This window comes from Vespula vulgaris, chromosome 9 (assembly GCF_905475345.1).
Source record: "Vespula vulgaris chromosome 9, iyVesVulg1.1, whole genome shotgun sequence".
NCBI classification, from domain to species: Eukaryota; Metazoa; Arthropoda; class Insecta; order Hymenoptera; family Vespidae; genus Vespula; species Vespula vulgaris.
The window spans coordinates 3,453,629-3,467,500 of NC_066594.1; the positions used below are offsets into that span (position 1 = coordinate 3,453,629).

At 31.4% G+C, this 13,872-nt stretch overlaps 3 protein-coding genes across 5 annotated transcripts in view; 1 reads left to right on the forward strand and 2 right to left on the reverse strand.

Moving 5' to 3' along the window:
• Window positions 1-209: 209 nt before the first annotated feature.
• On the reverse strand, window positions 210-5,768 carry LOC127066407 (phosphatidylinositol 3-kinase catalytic subunit type 3). Of its 3 annotated transcripts, none has more exons than XM_051000129.1 (10): window positions 5,622-5,768; window positions 3,944-4,138; window positions 3,443-3,872; window positions 3,270-3,365; window positions 1,955-2,497; window positions 1,378-1,853; window positions 1,116-1,304; window positions 869-1,044; window positions 708-782; window positions 210-631 (listed from the first exon to the last, which is right to left on the reverse strand). In XM_051000129.1, exons 2-10 carry the CDS (start codon window positions 4,078-4,080, stop codon window positions 231-233), a joined length of 2,523 nt encoding a protein of 840 aa, XP_050856086.1. In that variant the 5' UTR covers window positions 4,081-4,138; window positions 5,622-5,768; the 3' UTR covers window positions 210-230. The 3 variants fall into 3 exon arrangements, with proteins under 3 accessions (XP_050856086.1, XP_050856087.1, XP_050856085.1); XM_051000130.1 differs by lacking the exon at window positions 5,622-5,768 and adding an exon at window positions 5,319-5,592; XM_051000128.1 differs by lacking the exon at window positions 5,622-5,768 and adding an exon at window positions 4,419-4,653.
• Window positions 5,769-6,309: 541 nt separating this feature from the next.
• Window positions 6,310-9,604, forward strand: LOC127066434 (GTP-binding protein 128up). The gene is made up of 8 exons (XM_051000203.1): window positions 6,310-6,516; window positions 6,606-6,771; window positions 6,970-7,100; window positions 7,204-7,443; window positions 8,050-8,218; window positions 8,330-8,459; window positions 8,537-8,659; window positions 8,742-9,604. Exons 1-8 carry the CDS (start codon window positions 6,475-6,477, stop codon window positions 8,842-8,844), a joined length of 1,104 nt encoding a protein of 367 aa, XP_050856160.1. The 5' UTR covers window positions 6,310-6,474; the 3' UTR covers window positions 8,845-9,604.
• Window positions 9,485-13,872, reverse strand: part of LOC127066206 (centrosomal protein of 131 kDa-like) — a 4,741-nt gene continuing 353 nt past the window's right edge. Inside the window, exons 1-10 of the mRNA XM_050999632.1 lie at window positions 13,190-13,872; window positions 12,954-13,047; window positions 12,559-12,754; window positions 12,034-12,475; window positions 11,657-11,874; window positions 11,424-11,583; window positions 11,073-11,329; window positions 10,479-10,650; window positions 10,213-10,376; window positions 9,485-10,056 (exon numbers count right to left, since the gene is read on the reverse strand). The exon at window positions 13,190-13,872 is cut by the window's right edge and continues 353 nt beyond it. Of these exons, the coding sequence (XP_050855589.1) occupies window positions 9,918-10,056; window positions 10,213-10,376; window positions 10,479-10,650; window positions 11,073-11,329; window positions 11,424-11,583; window positions 11,657-11,874; window positions 12,034-12,475; window positions 12,559-12,754; window positions 12,954-13,047; window positions 13,190-13,465 (2,118 nt within the window). The 5' untranslated portion in view covers window positions 13,466-13,872 and the 3' untranslated portion in view covers window positions 9,485-9,917. The remainder of the gene's footprint in view (window positions 10,057-10,212; window positions 10,377-10,478; window positions 10,651-11,072; window positions 11,330-11,423; window positions 11,584-11,656; window positions 11,875-12,033; window positions 12,476-12,558; window positions 12,755-12,953; window positions 13,048-13,189) is intronic.

Below are 13,872 nucleotides of genomic sequence, written 5' to 3' on the forward strand. Positions count from 1 at the left end.
ATTTATTGTTGTATAAAATAAAAATTGTACTGTTTAATGTTATATTGATGTTCAATTAGGATTATTAATATAATCCAAAATTATTATCAAATCTTTATTACCTAAAATAATCCCAAAATACAATAAATTATATTATTTATAGACATATGGTCATTTATGTACAATAGATTAATTTTTGCAGCTTTTATAAAGGAACACAGTCTTTGCGATCGTATTAAAAATTATTTATTTTATTTCCGCCAATATTGAGCAAATTTATGTAATTGCTCCACTAATGCAGCCATTACAGCTGTAACAGATAAATCTAAGAGGTTTTGAACATAATGGACAGCTTCTTCGTCGCTTAAGTCCAGCCGTAATTTATCTTGGACTTTTTTGACTGCTTTATCTGGTTCTAAAGCTATATCTGGTACACTAGCATCAACCATTAATGAAAATAAATTTAATATTAAATTAGCATGTCTACGTAAATGCAGAAATGCTGTATAACATTGTTTTCTGAATTCATGATAGTGTTCAGAACCTACACCACCCATGGCCTCAACCATTTCCTTGCTAAGCTTCATTGGTGGTGGTAAAGGTTTTGGATCTCTACCCAAAATGTAGCCAAAATCTATGTGGAAAAGTTTGCCTATAACATACGTATAATGTATTGGTTAACAGAATTACATTTAATATTAGACATGGCATATATAAAGTATATATACCTGATGTTGTTAAAAGTAAGTTATCTAAATGTCGATCGCCTACTCCTAATACATATGTAATTATGCAATAACCAGCTGAAATTTTACAATATTTTAAAAATACCTGATAAGTTATTATTGTGTAATGTTTAATCTTTAAATTCTAATTGTTTTTTACCCACCACAACTTCGAACATATGTATCCATCACTTCAGGCACAACACCATAAGGCCCTGTATCAGAAGGATGATGTTTCCTAAAAAAACTTAGAATCGAACCCTCGCTAGCAAGAACTTCAGCCACAGTTGTGGATTCAATAAATTGCAAAAATCCGTGTCTTGTACTTGTAGCAAGTACTCTGAAAATAATTTAACACAATTACTCTTTAGTTAATAATAATCAATTACCGAATAAATAATAATCCTTCACCTATATGGTGTTAATTTTAAGTCTAAATTTTCTCTCCTTAATAATTTATCCATAAGGGCTATTGTCTGTAGAATCAATTGATCTTGTCTTAAATCGTCACCATGTTTAAAAATGGCAATGTACTCTGTGTTTTCGGTTGTTAAGAACGTAAGTTTAGATGGCATAAGAGCAGATTTAAATAAACTTGCCCTGTAAAATGATATAAACATATTTAAAAAAAATATACGAATATATGAATGTACATTTATATATCTCTATATACTTTTCAGGAATAATCCCTTTAATACAAATTTCAGGATCCAAGGGAAAAGGTATTTGCTCGAAATTAGAAAAATTGATTTTAAATGCAGGATCCGGATCGGCTAATAACGCCCGTAATCTATCAGCCTTCTTCTTACGATTGCCACTCTCTCTTGCTACTGCTTTTACAAGAGATACCAATTGATCAATGAACATTTTTTGTCGTAAAAGGAAAGCTCTTCTCTTTTGCCAGACGGTATTTCCATGAGCTAACATAGTGGAAAACATCTTCATTACTGCAATATACATCTCTCTCACGCGAGTATCTTGCTTGGCTGTTATAACTGGATCACTCTGATCTTCGCACTCAATCGATAGATACCAGTAGAAATAATTAGCCAGTGTAGAATTTTGACACGCACGAGTAATTAAAAAAGATGTTAAGTCCATAACAGTATCTCGACTTGTTGTAGATAAACCAGCATCTGATTCAATCGACTACAAAGACAGACATAACATTAGAAGAAGATGAAATAATAAATGCAACGGGACAAAGAGTATAACTTTTCAATTTAAATATAAATATATACGATATTTACAGTCGTAATAGGAGTTGATGTTGAATCTCCGGTTTTTATATCCTTTTCGAATCTCTCATTTTCTTTCTCATTCATTAATGTTTGAAATGCGAACTTAATACTTTCAAAATCTTCATATTTCAAAGCTTGTACTAGTTGTAAGAGATACAACATTAAATCGTCGTCGGGAGCTTGACTTAGACGACTTATGGCATATCTTCTTACAGCTGGATGGGTGAATGCTGGTCCAAGTAATTCCAAAGCATCCTCAGGATCTGGTGGTGCCCATAGTGCTAACATTTCTAATGCTTGACGTTCCTCTCCAGATACTTTCCAATTAACACACTTGACAAATTTCGTCAAAGCTTTCTTTTGATTTGATAGATAAAATCTATACTTCCAAATAAGGTCCTGTTCTTCTGTAGATAATGTTGTTGTTGGTGGATAGCCCAGTATAGTATTTAATGCATCTCGAACACTAGATGTTGGTTTTAATTCTCTTGTATTACCACCACTACGTAAACTACGGGCTAGTTTATGATGTTTAGCTTCAACAAGGTTTTCCTGAAATAATTAGAAAAAAGGACTCATTAAAACATTGGAAAAATATCTAGATTCTATATGATCTTGAATGATAACTTAGGAAATATAGCAGTACACATTTATTTCAAGTGTATAAATTAGCACTGCTTATATTACAGAATTTGTTTGTTATTTAAATATTTCAGAACAGAGTATACAGTTTTTATATGCCAATAATATTATGATGATAACAAGAACAATAACAAAAAGCTAATAGCTGCAAGTTTATTTTACCTGAGATTCACCTCTATGACTCATGTAATAAAAAGAAATATATAATTGAAATATTTTTTGGAAAAATTTTCATAAACGTTTATTAATTAACTTTTTCTACTTCAAAGAATAAAATATTTATATTTGTCAGCCTTTTACCATCTTACTTACTTTCTCAATAAGTATGGCTTCAGATTAGATAATGGTCAATATGCATTGACTAATAAAAGTTTTAGACTGCATCTTACAAGCCTTCTTCGTAATTATTATGGCCAACTCACAAGAAAATCTAAATAAATCATGTCAAGACAGCTCTTTTTAGTACCTCTTTAGTAATTTCATGAATTTTTGTTTCAATTGATTGTGAATTGCACAGGTAAAATAGAAAAAGCGAACTTTCGCTTTTCTGAAACATAAAATGTGCTTATATTCTTTGACTTTACAAAAGTAATGCTCTAAAGAAGGCCTTAGATCAATACAAGGATTGTTTTTGTTTCATCTAAGATGGAAAAGCTAATCTATTATATTAAAATTTTCTTACTTGTAAGATTTCATAATCTGGAAGAGTTACAACGTCTGGTTGTGATCTGTGCTGAACTACTTCATCACCATCTTTTTCATAATACACAATAGAATACTGAAATGATATAAAAGTTTTTTAAACATTATGCGATATTTGCGAGGAAGTTTATATTTTAAGAACAATTTTCATACCGGTATACCATCCATTCTGACTTCAGGAAATTCTACCATTAAGTACAGATATTCAGATGCTCTTTTTTCTCGTTCATTTATTAATTCTATCTCTCTAAATGTTAATCTATCTAACCAATCGATCTTGTTCATTTGACCATTCCTATGTTTCTTAGCAAGTTTAGCAAGACGCTGCATTTGTTCTTTTCCATGATCTCTGGCTTTTCCTGGAGTACTTGTAGAAATATTTCCATCAGCTTCTACACCAGGCCATACTCTGAGATCAAGCATTCCTTGACGAAATACACCATGTTTTCCAAATAAAGATATTGTTGTACCACCAACTGGTATTTGTCTACCAGGTCCAGCACAATCATATAAACTTATACATAAATAAGCATCACGCGGTAAATCAGAAAAAGAGATGGGTAAAGTAACCCATTGATTCCAGCTACAAATATTAATAAATATTTAACATGACAAGAAATATATAATAAATACAAATTTTAATGCATTAATTACTTCCAACGTGATGTGAAGTGTTTGTAGGCCGTATGAACAGGTAAAGCTAATGGTCTACCACCAGCCCATACTTGTAGCGACGCTGCTAGATCTCCTCTGCCACCACTGGCACCATATAAACCAGAATATTTTAACATTGGATCAAGAAGTAATTTATCATACTCGGGTCGTTGTCTTTTACCTTCCAAAGTACCTCTACGAAACAATTATACATTACATTAGTAATATCTATTTGTATTTTAATCAGTTGAAAAACTTAAATGTTTTCAGAAGTGACACTTGTTCTATGTATATAAATCTTAGATTAGATATTGATATCATGTATATTAAGAGATAAAATCGGATTAAGCTATTAACATTAACGTCATTATCTCGCATTCATTCCGAAAGAATATCGTTACTAGTTGTTATTGGTTATTTAATACCAGCTGATACTGACACTTCTATCTTTCATCTATTTAAAATTAATTCTTACATTTTAATTTGGATCTTGGTATCTAAAGAAGAACTGTACACGTAAAAAAACTTATCACTAATATCCTCCATCATAAAATATTTATAATATATTAAGAATTTAAAAATTTAATAAAACTCTTTACTACACATCTCTCTGACATCTGCAAGCCTTTGTTACACACTAAGTACACACTCTGTATACGAGTAATACCCTATAAAACACTACGGACAACTTATACATGTAGCATATCAAAGTTTAATTCTGTCATTATTTGCTAGGTGCGCTGCAATCTCACTAGTTACGTTCTCTGTCGGTAAAATTATAAATATGAAATATTTTACTCTTTTACATTTTCTTTTTATATAAGGTTAATTCACTAGAGAAATAAAAGTTAATTATAAATCGAGTCGGTTGTAAAAAAAGCATAATATATCAATAATTATAATTATCGATATAAAAATAGTCCTACGATATTTTACGTTCATTTAAATTGATTAGAAAAAATAATTGTTGAAAATTACTCGAAAGTTAAATATTATTTACATCTTGTTATTATAGTTTTTAAATACATATATTCTTCTGAACAGATTTGATAAAATATGGTTTAGAAATTTAAGGCTGTTCACAATCTTTTATCGCAGTATATGCAACTTCAGTCGCATATAGTAATATATAAACTAAAACGTAGTAGAGAAACTTCCCACTCGTGCCTATTGTATCGCTTTATAAATTTGTTTAGGTTATGCCCCTCTCACACGTAATCTAACAATCAAATTAGTGCGTAATAAAAATTTTGTATAAAAAAAAATCATACGGCAGATTATACTTTTCTGAAGATAGACAAATTGAAAAATGTTTCTTAATTGTACAAATTTTATACTTTTTATTTCTAATTAGGTACAAATTGTTTAATCTTACATGTTCGGAAACAGAGATCTTCGACGTTTACTCGACGGAATGCGAAAGAAGACTGGATCGATAAATATCAAAGTCAATAGGTTTGTTTCTGTTTATATTAAATGTAGTCTACGACCTGGATATCGAAATTTAATCGTATTGACAAATTAAAGTAAATTATTTTATATTTAATGTGCGTTTCAAGCCATGTAATGTTTAAACGAATGTATGATTGTTTAAATATTAGTTTTCTATATACCATGTACATTATATTTTGTTTAAATAATTATAAGATTGTCGAAAGTATTAATATTTTAATCTTACACGTTCGGAAAGAGAGATCTTCGATGTTTATTCGACGGAATACGAAAGAAGACTGGATCGATAAATTTCAAAGTTAATGGAAGGTTTGTTGTTGTTGATATTAAATGTTATCTACGACCCAGAGAGATCAAAATTTAATTGTATTGTAACAAAACACGTCACTACGTTTAAATGAAAACTGATGGCGGGGATAAGTTTTTTTCTTTTGTTGCGAAGTTTAAGGCATGCTTCTATAGAAAACATTTTTCGTAAAAAGAATATCGAAAGCAGCATTTACGTCAACAATGATTCTACGTGTAATTCTTGAACGATTTTGATGGACAAGGTTTCTTTTTTTTTTTTTTTAAAGATGAAAGAACGAGCGAGGATATAGTTTTTTCGAATTTTTGAAAAAGTTTTATTTGTATGCATAAACTATTCTTGAAATAACGCCATTTGTTGGCACGATTTTTTTTTCATAGAAAATAAAGCTTTTTGAAAGTTCGAAAAAGCGATGTCCTCGTTTAAACTTTCGTTTTTAAAATGAGATTTTATTTATCAAAATCGTTCAAGAATTTCGTCTGTACTCATTTTTGGCATTGATCATTATAAAAATATGATGAACAACTTTAAGACAATTCCGAATTAATCGTTCGGAACGCCATCTGAAGACAGAAATAATCGCGACGAAGTTAGTTGTCTATTTTCAAGTTTTTCATGATCTAATTTTGTAAAGCGCGGTTATAGCATATGCATATGCACGTGTCGTTATCTCTAGTTATTCGTAATAGTTTTATATAAAATTCTGCACAAAGTACAATTTTGTAATATTTTTTGTGAAGTTATAAATTTAGTGATATTATTATAAGTCAAAATGAGTACAATCTTGGAGAAAATTGCTTCGATCGAAGCAGAGGTATGCAATTCATTTGATTCGATATCTCATCGAAGTATATATTATATGCGTAATGGAATAGGTAAAGAAATATATAAATGTTAATTTAGATGGCACGTACACAAAAGAACAAAGCAACATCTGGTCATTTAGGCTTGTTGAAAGCAAAATTAGCAAAATTGAGACGCGAACTTATAACTCCAAAAGGAGGTGGTGGTGGTGGAGAACAAGGATTTGAAGTTGCTAAAACTGGAGATGCTCGGATAGGCTTTGTCGGTGTGTTTTTTAATAATTTTATAAGTATTATCTTAAATATTCGTTCATATGATCATATTATTTCAATTATTGATAAATCTTGTAATAGAAAGGTTTATAAGAACCTATATAATTAACGAACAAATTTAACTTCAGGTATATATAGCAGACAGTTGTAATACAATTTATCAATTTTAACATAAAACGTTAATTACATAGGTTTCCCTTCTGTTGGTAAATCTACGTTATTAAGTACACTCGCTGGTGTATATTCTGAAGTTGCAGCATATGAGTTTACAACTTTAACTACTGTTCCCGGTTGTATAAAATATAAGGGGGCAAAAATACAGGTAACATTTATAAACATAATATTCAAAGTATACTATACAAATAATTGAAATATTTAATCGATAAAGTATAAATATAAATATTATAATAATGTATTCCTTTTAGTTATTGGATTTACCAGGTATTATCGAAGGTGCTAAAGATGGAAAAGGTCGTGGAAGACAAGTAATAGCTGTAGCTAGGACTTGTAGTTTAATTTTTATTGTTTTGGATGTGCTTAAACCATTGGGACATAAGCGCCTAATAGAACACGAATTGGAAGGTTTTGGATTACGACTTAACAAGCAACCACCTAATATTACTTTTAGGAAAAAAGAAAAAGGTGGTGTCAACTTGCAAACCACGGTAAAATAAAATTTATATTTTTATATATATGGTAAATGCTATATAACAAAATAATGAAAGGTACACACAAGTGAGTTCACATAATATGATCAATATATATATACTTACTTATTGTTATTAGTTTTTCTTATTATATATTTTATAGCAGAAAGAAATTTTTTGGAAGTAAAAAATCATTGAAAAACATAACTGATGTTAAGGATATATAGACAATTATTTCTATTTTTATATTTAACAATTAACAATTAACTTGGTATAATCCTTGGGAATATAAAGTCACTGTTAAAAACATTGTTTAACTTACTTTATATATTTATCTGTAGTGATTGTTAACATTAAGTAATAGGGGCAGTGGCTTTTTCTTTACAGATCTTTTATTGGTTTTATTATGATATATACTAAAAATTCCAAATTTAATATACTCATTAATTATTGAAATAACGCGATGTATAACCTAAGCTTTAGTTATGTTATCTTGAGATTATTTATGCGATCACTGTAGTGGAATGAGCCAAGTGTAACCTTTTAACATTATCACAATACATTTAACATAATTACCAGACAGGCATTTGACAGAAAGACTAAGGCAGTTGCATTGTTTGCCAGTGTGCACAATCAGAACTTGATTTAGAGTCAGTCAAGGCCATACTGGCAGAGTACAGAATTTACAATGGAGATGTAAATCTACGATATAATGCTACATCGGACGATTTGATTGATGTTATTGAAGGAAACCGAGTTTACATACCATGTATTTATTTGTTGAATAAAATCGGTAATTATGGAACATATGATATTTTTATAAATGAATATATTTGGGTGAGGACCCTGTAAGAAATTGCTTTTATTTTCTTCTCTTCTCTCTCTCTTTTTTTTTTATTTTTAGATCAAATAAGTATAGAAGAATTGGATGTTATATATAAAATACCACATTGTGTACCTATCTCTGCTCATCACAAATGGAACTTTGATGATTTGTTGGAGAAGATGTGGGATTATTTACAACTCGTTAGAATGTAAGTCTGAAATGATCAAATAATTAAAGAATATTTTTAATCATTTCTTAAAAACTGTATATCATTTTGTTCAACAGTTATACCAAACCTAAAGGTCAACTACCAGATTACAATTCTCCTGTAGTATTAAACACAGAAAGAAGAACAGTAGAAGATTTTTGCAATAAACTTCATAGATCAATAGCAAAGGAATTCAAATAGTAAGTACCTGTTAAATAAATCTACATATATATCCACTGGTTTTAGAGCATTAATAAAAATTAATTATTATTAATATCTTAGCGCGTTAGTATGGGGGTCATCGGTAAAACATCAACCACAAAAAGTGGGAAAGGATCATGTCTTGTGCGACGAGGATGTTGTACAAATAGTAAAAAAAGTGTGATTTTATTTTGTGGTATATATATATATATATACATGTGAGTAAATATTGAGAAATAATATCGATTGAAAACAAAAAGAGGACAAGCAATTCGCGTATTATACTTAACAGCTTAGCAGTATAATACTCTTTTTAAACTTAATTTCACTTTACGAATAAAGCAAATAAAGTTATAAGATTAGGACGTGGTAGTAGATTATAATATCTTTCAAATTAAAAGGATAAACAGAAATATGTACATATAGATACATATATCTTTCATAATGGTAGATGTATAAGTTGATGTGTTAATATCAAACGGGATAAAAAAATAATAATAATAATAATAAAATAAAATAAAAAAAGAAGCGAAATGAATGGAAATCGTAGTATTGGGACAATACTACTAAAAAATTTATAATGGTATTTTCAAATTTGTTAGAATGAAAAAAAGTAATCCTTATATGCGTGAGATATAGGAAAATAACTACCATTTTCTAACGTAACATAATTATTTTTTTTCAAGTAATAATAAATACTGATACTCATAGTGATACTGCAAAGTCTGCAAAATCTAAATTATAGTACGAAATATTACTCACATTGATATGGTAAGATCATTGCATTACATCAATAATTATCGTGAGTTAATATAAAGACTGCATTTAAAATCAGTTTTAAATTATATTTTTATCTTACATTTATAAAATTGTGGTGAAATAAACAGTGACATTTCATGCTTGTAAATGTTATACAGCAATGATAAAGATCTTATACTGAAATGTATGTACGAATGTGTATAATTTCTTTTTTTTTTCTTTTTTTGCTTTTCTTTTCTTTTCTATTTTTCTTTAATGTAGACATAGCCCTGTGCACGTGATAATAAATTCTACATTCAACGGCGCTGGAAAATCTTTTCATAACAAATTCAATCCACTGACATGTTCGTGTTTACTTGCATCTTAGATAAAGGTTATTATAAGGTTCTCATGCATCGCCTATGAGAATTAATGGTGTGTGAATTTGTGAATTAACGATGCCTGTCGTGTTCAGTGCTTATACTCGGAAATCGCAGAGACAGAGTGTACGCCTCATATTTATAAAGATTTTAAAATGTATTCTTTTCGTTGTTGATCCAATAATTTTTCTAAATGTCCACATTTAGCATTGACTCCTTCGAGTTCCTTAGAAAGATTTTTTATAGTTAAAACTTTTTGAGTTATTATCAATTTAACCCTGGAAAAACATTTTTCATTATAAACAATCGTAGTTTGGAATCAGTAAAACCGAAAGAAATATATACGACTATGTACGAGGTGTATCGTTATTGCTTGAACAATTTATGACATATCGATTTCTTTATGTTCATTCTTGCGACTAACTTTAATATACCTGCTGTACAATTGTGACATTAACATTTCTTTGTTGGCATTGTTTTGCGTTAATTCTTGATACAACGAAGCAATTTTGTCCTCTAAAACTCTTTTTTCTGCTTCAATTTCTCGTCGAGCGATTCCTTTCGCATTGTCCCTTTCGGCTGTTAAGGTTTCTATCAACTAAAAATAATACTCCTTTTTATATATCCCATTTTATCGTTATAACGCATTTTTGCAAAAGTCGTTATAATGGTTGAAAAGATGATGTGCCTAGAAATTTACCACATTTTTATTGCTCAAATTATTTACGCATTCGTCGAGTTTATTTTCCGTCGTTTTTAATCTATTTTCTGTTTGTGCAAGTTTATTTTCCATCGATAGTAATGCTTGTTTTTGGATCTTCTCATTATCAGTTGCAATATGCAATTCCATCTCGTATTTCTCTTTCACAGACCTTAAACAGATTAGAATATATCGCCTGTCCACGTTCACGATGGAATACAATACAGATGTTTATTAGTCGATCGTACAATTTTATTGTATTATTATCATTATTAATTATTTCATTCGGGGAAGGTTATAGATACATACTTTTACTGTATCCTTTTTATTTTTATTAGAACCGAACATGTATTCGCATTTTGCATACCGATACCGATGGCGACGCTACGATATTACCATTTGGTCACGTTCAGAAATATCCGCGTGCTTGGATTTACATTTTCCGGTCATCGATCGGTATCCGTAAGACAAATGTGAATATACATATGGAATTGGATATCCTATGTTAACGTATTCAATATCGACTCAGTCATAATCATTGTATATGTATGCTATACGATGTATATTCTCTTTAAAGTTATGACCTTCGTGTACCTTAATTTACTTTCATAGCTTTGCTGAACTACCGTTTTCATATCTCGAGCTTCCTTCTCAAGACGACCGATAGCGAGCTCGATTTGTCTATCACGTTCTATCTGGCTCTCCTCTCTTATTTTATTTTCCGATTTTTCTAGTTTTATTATTTGTTGCTTCTTGTAATTCTCTAACCAATCCGTCCATTCTTTTCGCAGGCTCTCCCGAAGAGCCTGCTTTTCAGCTTGGTGTTTTAGCTTCTCATCCTCTAATTCTCTCTATAATTACGTGATCGCTTAATGTAGTATCGCGTATTGTATATAATAAATTACAACATATTATAATGCCTTTTATATCTCAAAAAACATTAACCTGTAACCGGGTGTACGTTTGTCGTATAATCGTATCTTTCTCCATGTCGCGTTTAGCTAGTTCCTCGTCGAACCTGTTCCTTTCGCGTTCTAAATTCTCCGCGAATTTCATTCTTTCCGTACGAAACTGTGCCTCCTGTTCCTCTAACTTCTCCTTATACCTGACCACATTCACGCCCGTCATATTACGAATTTATTTATTAATTGACTAGTACGACGTGTTTAGTTAGCTACCTGGTCCATAGGATATTCTTTTCGCTCGCTAATACTTTTTCGTGACTAGCTGTAAGTTCTAAACGTAATTGTTCTAGCTGCTGGTTCGAGCGACGTATTACGCGTAGCTCTGAATCTTGAAGTTCCTTTATGTGAGTGCTTCGTATCTCCTGAATCTCCAGCTGATGTTGTTCGACCATGCTTCGCAATTCGGGTTCTAATCCCTTCACCGTCATTTCCTGCGGGAACGTCATCCATCGTTATATACATTTACACATCTACGTAGATATCGTTAACAACGTACGACAATTTAAATTCGATAAACTTGCTCGGGCCACCGTAGGATAATAAATACGTAAGAAAATAATAATCGATCGGTTTCGCGATCATCGACGAACCTTTATCTTCGACGTTCTCGCCTCCAACCATCGCTCTCGTCTTATCTTTTCGGAGGCTGCGAAATGTTCCTTTGCTCTTTGCAAATCGACGAGATGCCTCTCCGTACAAACTTTCATATCCCTTTCCGCCTTCGATTCGATTTCCTTGATAGTTCGTGCCAACGAATTACATTTGTCGGTTAAATCTGTCTTCTCCGAGATGAGCTTCTCCATGAACTTTTGATGTCTCTTCACGATCGTTTGATATTTCTTTTCTTGCATCTCGAGCTTCGAGGCGTGCTTCTTTTTTTCTACGTTTAATTTCTCGCAGGCTGCTTCCCTTTCATTTTTTAATTCGTTCTTCAACAACTTGATTGTTGCCTCCTTCTCCTCCAATTGTAGCTGCGCCGTACTTAAGTCGTCTTTGAACGCGTTCGAGAAATAATTTTTTAAAGGATCGCACCTACGTATAGACCAATGTAGAGAGTTTAATGACACGACTCGAAAGAAATGATAAGGGATTATTCGTATGAAATCTTATCTTACTTATTACGATCTAAATAAGAAGAAAGCTTGTCCTTTATAAATATATCCTGAATGATCGCACTCGCGTCTGGCTCCGATCGATTTGCGTGCATCTCGTTCGGGTAATCTACGAACGCGATTCGAGTTTGTTGAAAAATGATAACTATAAAGTATATACAACGAAGGTACAAACATTGAAACGTACAATCTCGTCGCACTTAGAATTTTGACTTGACGCCGCTACGTTTCGTGATAGAAGCATATAAGGGAATACAAAATTTTTACCGATATAGATCACATCGTTCGAATTGTTTTTTTGATCTTTAAAAACTAATACTCCCGGTGAAAAGTCGTCGGTAAAAAAAGTAATTTTTATTTTTATTTTTTTATTTCTTTCCCTAATTCTCGTATAATACCGTCTTCGAGCGTCGCCAAAAACGACATTATATCGTCGTAAGTCGCTCCGATTGATCCACATTTATCTTTGCAATGATCCTTCTCCGGCTCGAGCTGCAAATACGTTATTACAGACGATTTAACTTCTCCTAAATGATATCTAATATCGATCAAATATTCACTATCGAAAAACTGGACACACTTGATTACTATATCTCATATTTAAGGATGGTACTTCACCGCGATTGTCGGTGACCGAAGCTGCGTCGAAGCGCCTCGATCCAGGAACGTCCTCGATAATGTTTCCCTCCAGGTCGTTTATCATCTTGCATAATTGCTCGAACGAGCTGTTACTCGGTTCTATTAGATTCTGATTACAGTCGCTAATCTCCAGACTTCGCATTTTCATTTTAACGTCGTTCACACATTTGTCCGTCTCCGACATGGTATCCGCGTTGTCGACGAAATCGTTCGTCTCGATGGGATGATACGAATCGTCGATCATCCGTTCCTCAAAGATAACACCGGCCATTTCCTTCGGATTCGTTCTACCCGGAGGATACTTCTTTATCGGTGGTTTGCCGCTCAGCTTCGGATGATTTATGTTTATCACCGCACTTGAGAAAGTATAACATTACACGTTTTCTTTATTATTAGTATTATTGTTATTATTAATATTATTATTATTATTATTTATTATTATTATTATTATTATTATTATTTTTATTATTATCTATTATTATTATTTTTTTTTGGTTTTCTTATCTTTCTTACTCGTACATATTACAATCACGCGCGTTCGTACACTTTCACAAGATCGTAATTCTTTACGTTACCTCATCCTTATTTTTATCCTTGATTTTTTTTCGTCCTTTTGTTAATTCGGTCTGTCTCTCTTGCTCTCTTTCTCTCTATTTCTCTCTCTCTCTCTCTCTGTCT

Bases quoted from the DNA above. Each gene is read 5' to 3' on its own strand.
- LOC127066407 (XM_051000128.1), bottom strand. From the start codon at position 4,492: ATGATGGAGGATATTAGTGATAAGTTTTTTTACGTGTACAGTTCTTCT. The intron at 3,366-3,442 runs GTATGAAAATTG...ATATCATTTCAG, and splicing joins TCAGAATGGATGGTATACCG to TATTCTATTGTGTATTATGA. The intron at 1,854-1,954 runs GTAAATATCGTA...CTGTCTTTGTAG, and splicing joins CATCAACTCCTATTACGACT to TCGATTGAATCAGATGCTGG.
- LOC127066434 (XM_051000203.1), top strand. From the start codon at position 6,475: ATGAGTACAATCTTGGAGAAAATTGCTTCGATCGAAGCAGAG. The intron at 8,219-8,329 runs GTAATTATGGAA...TTTTATTTTTAG, and splicing joins TTATTTGTTGAATAAAATCG to ATCAAATAAGTATAGAAGAA. The intron at 8,660-8,741 runs GTAAGTACCTGT...TTAATATCTTAG, and splicing joins ATAGCAAAGGAATTCAAATA to CGCGTTAGTATGGGGGTCAT.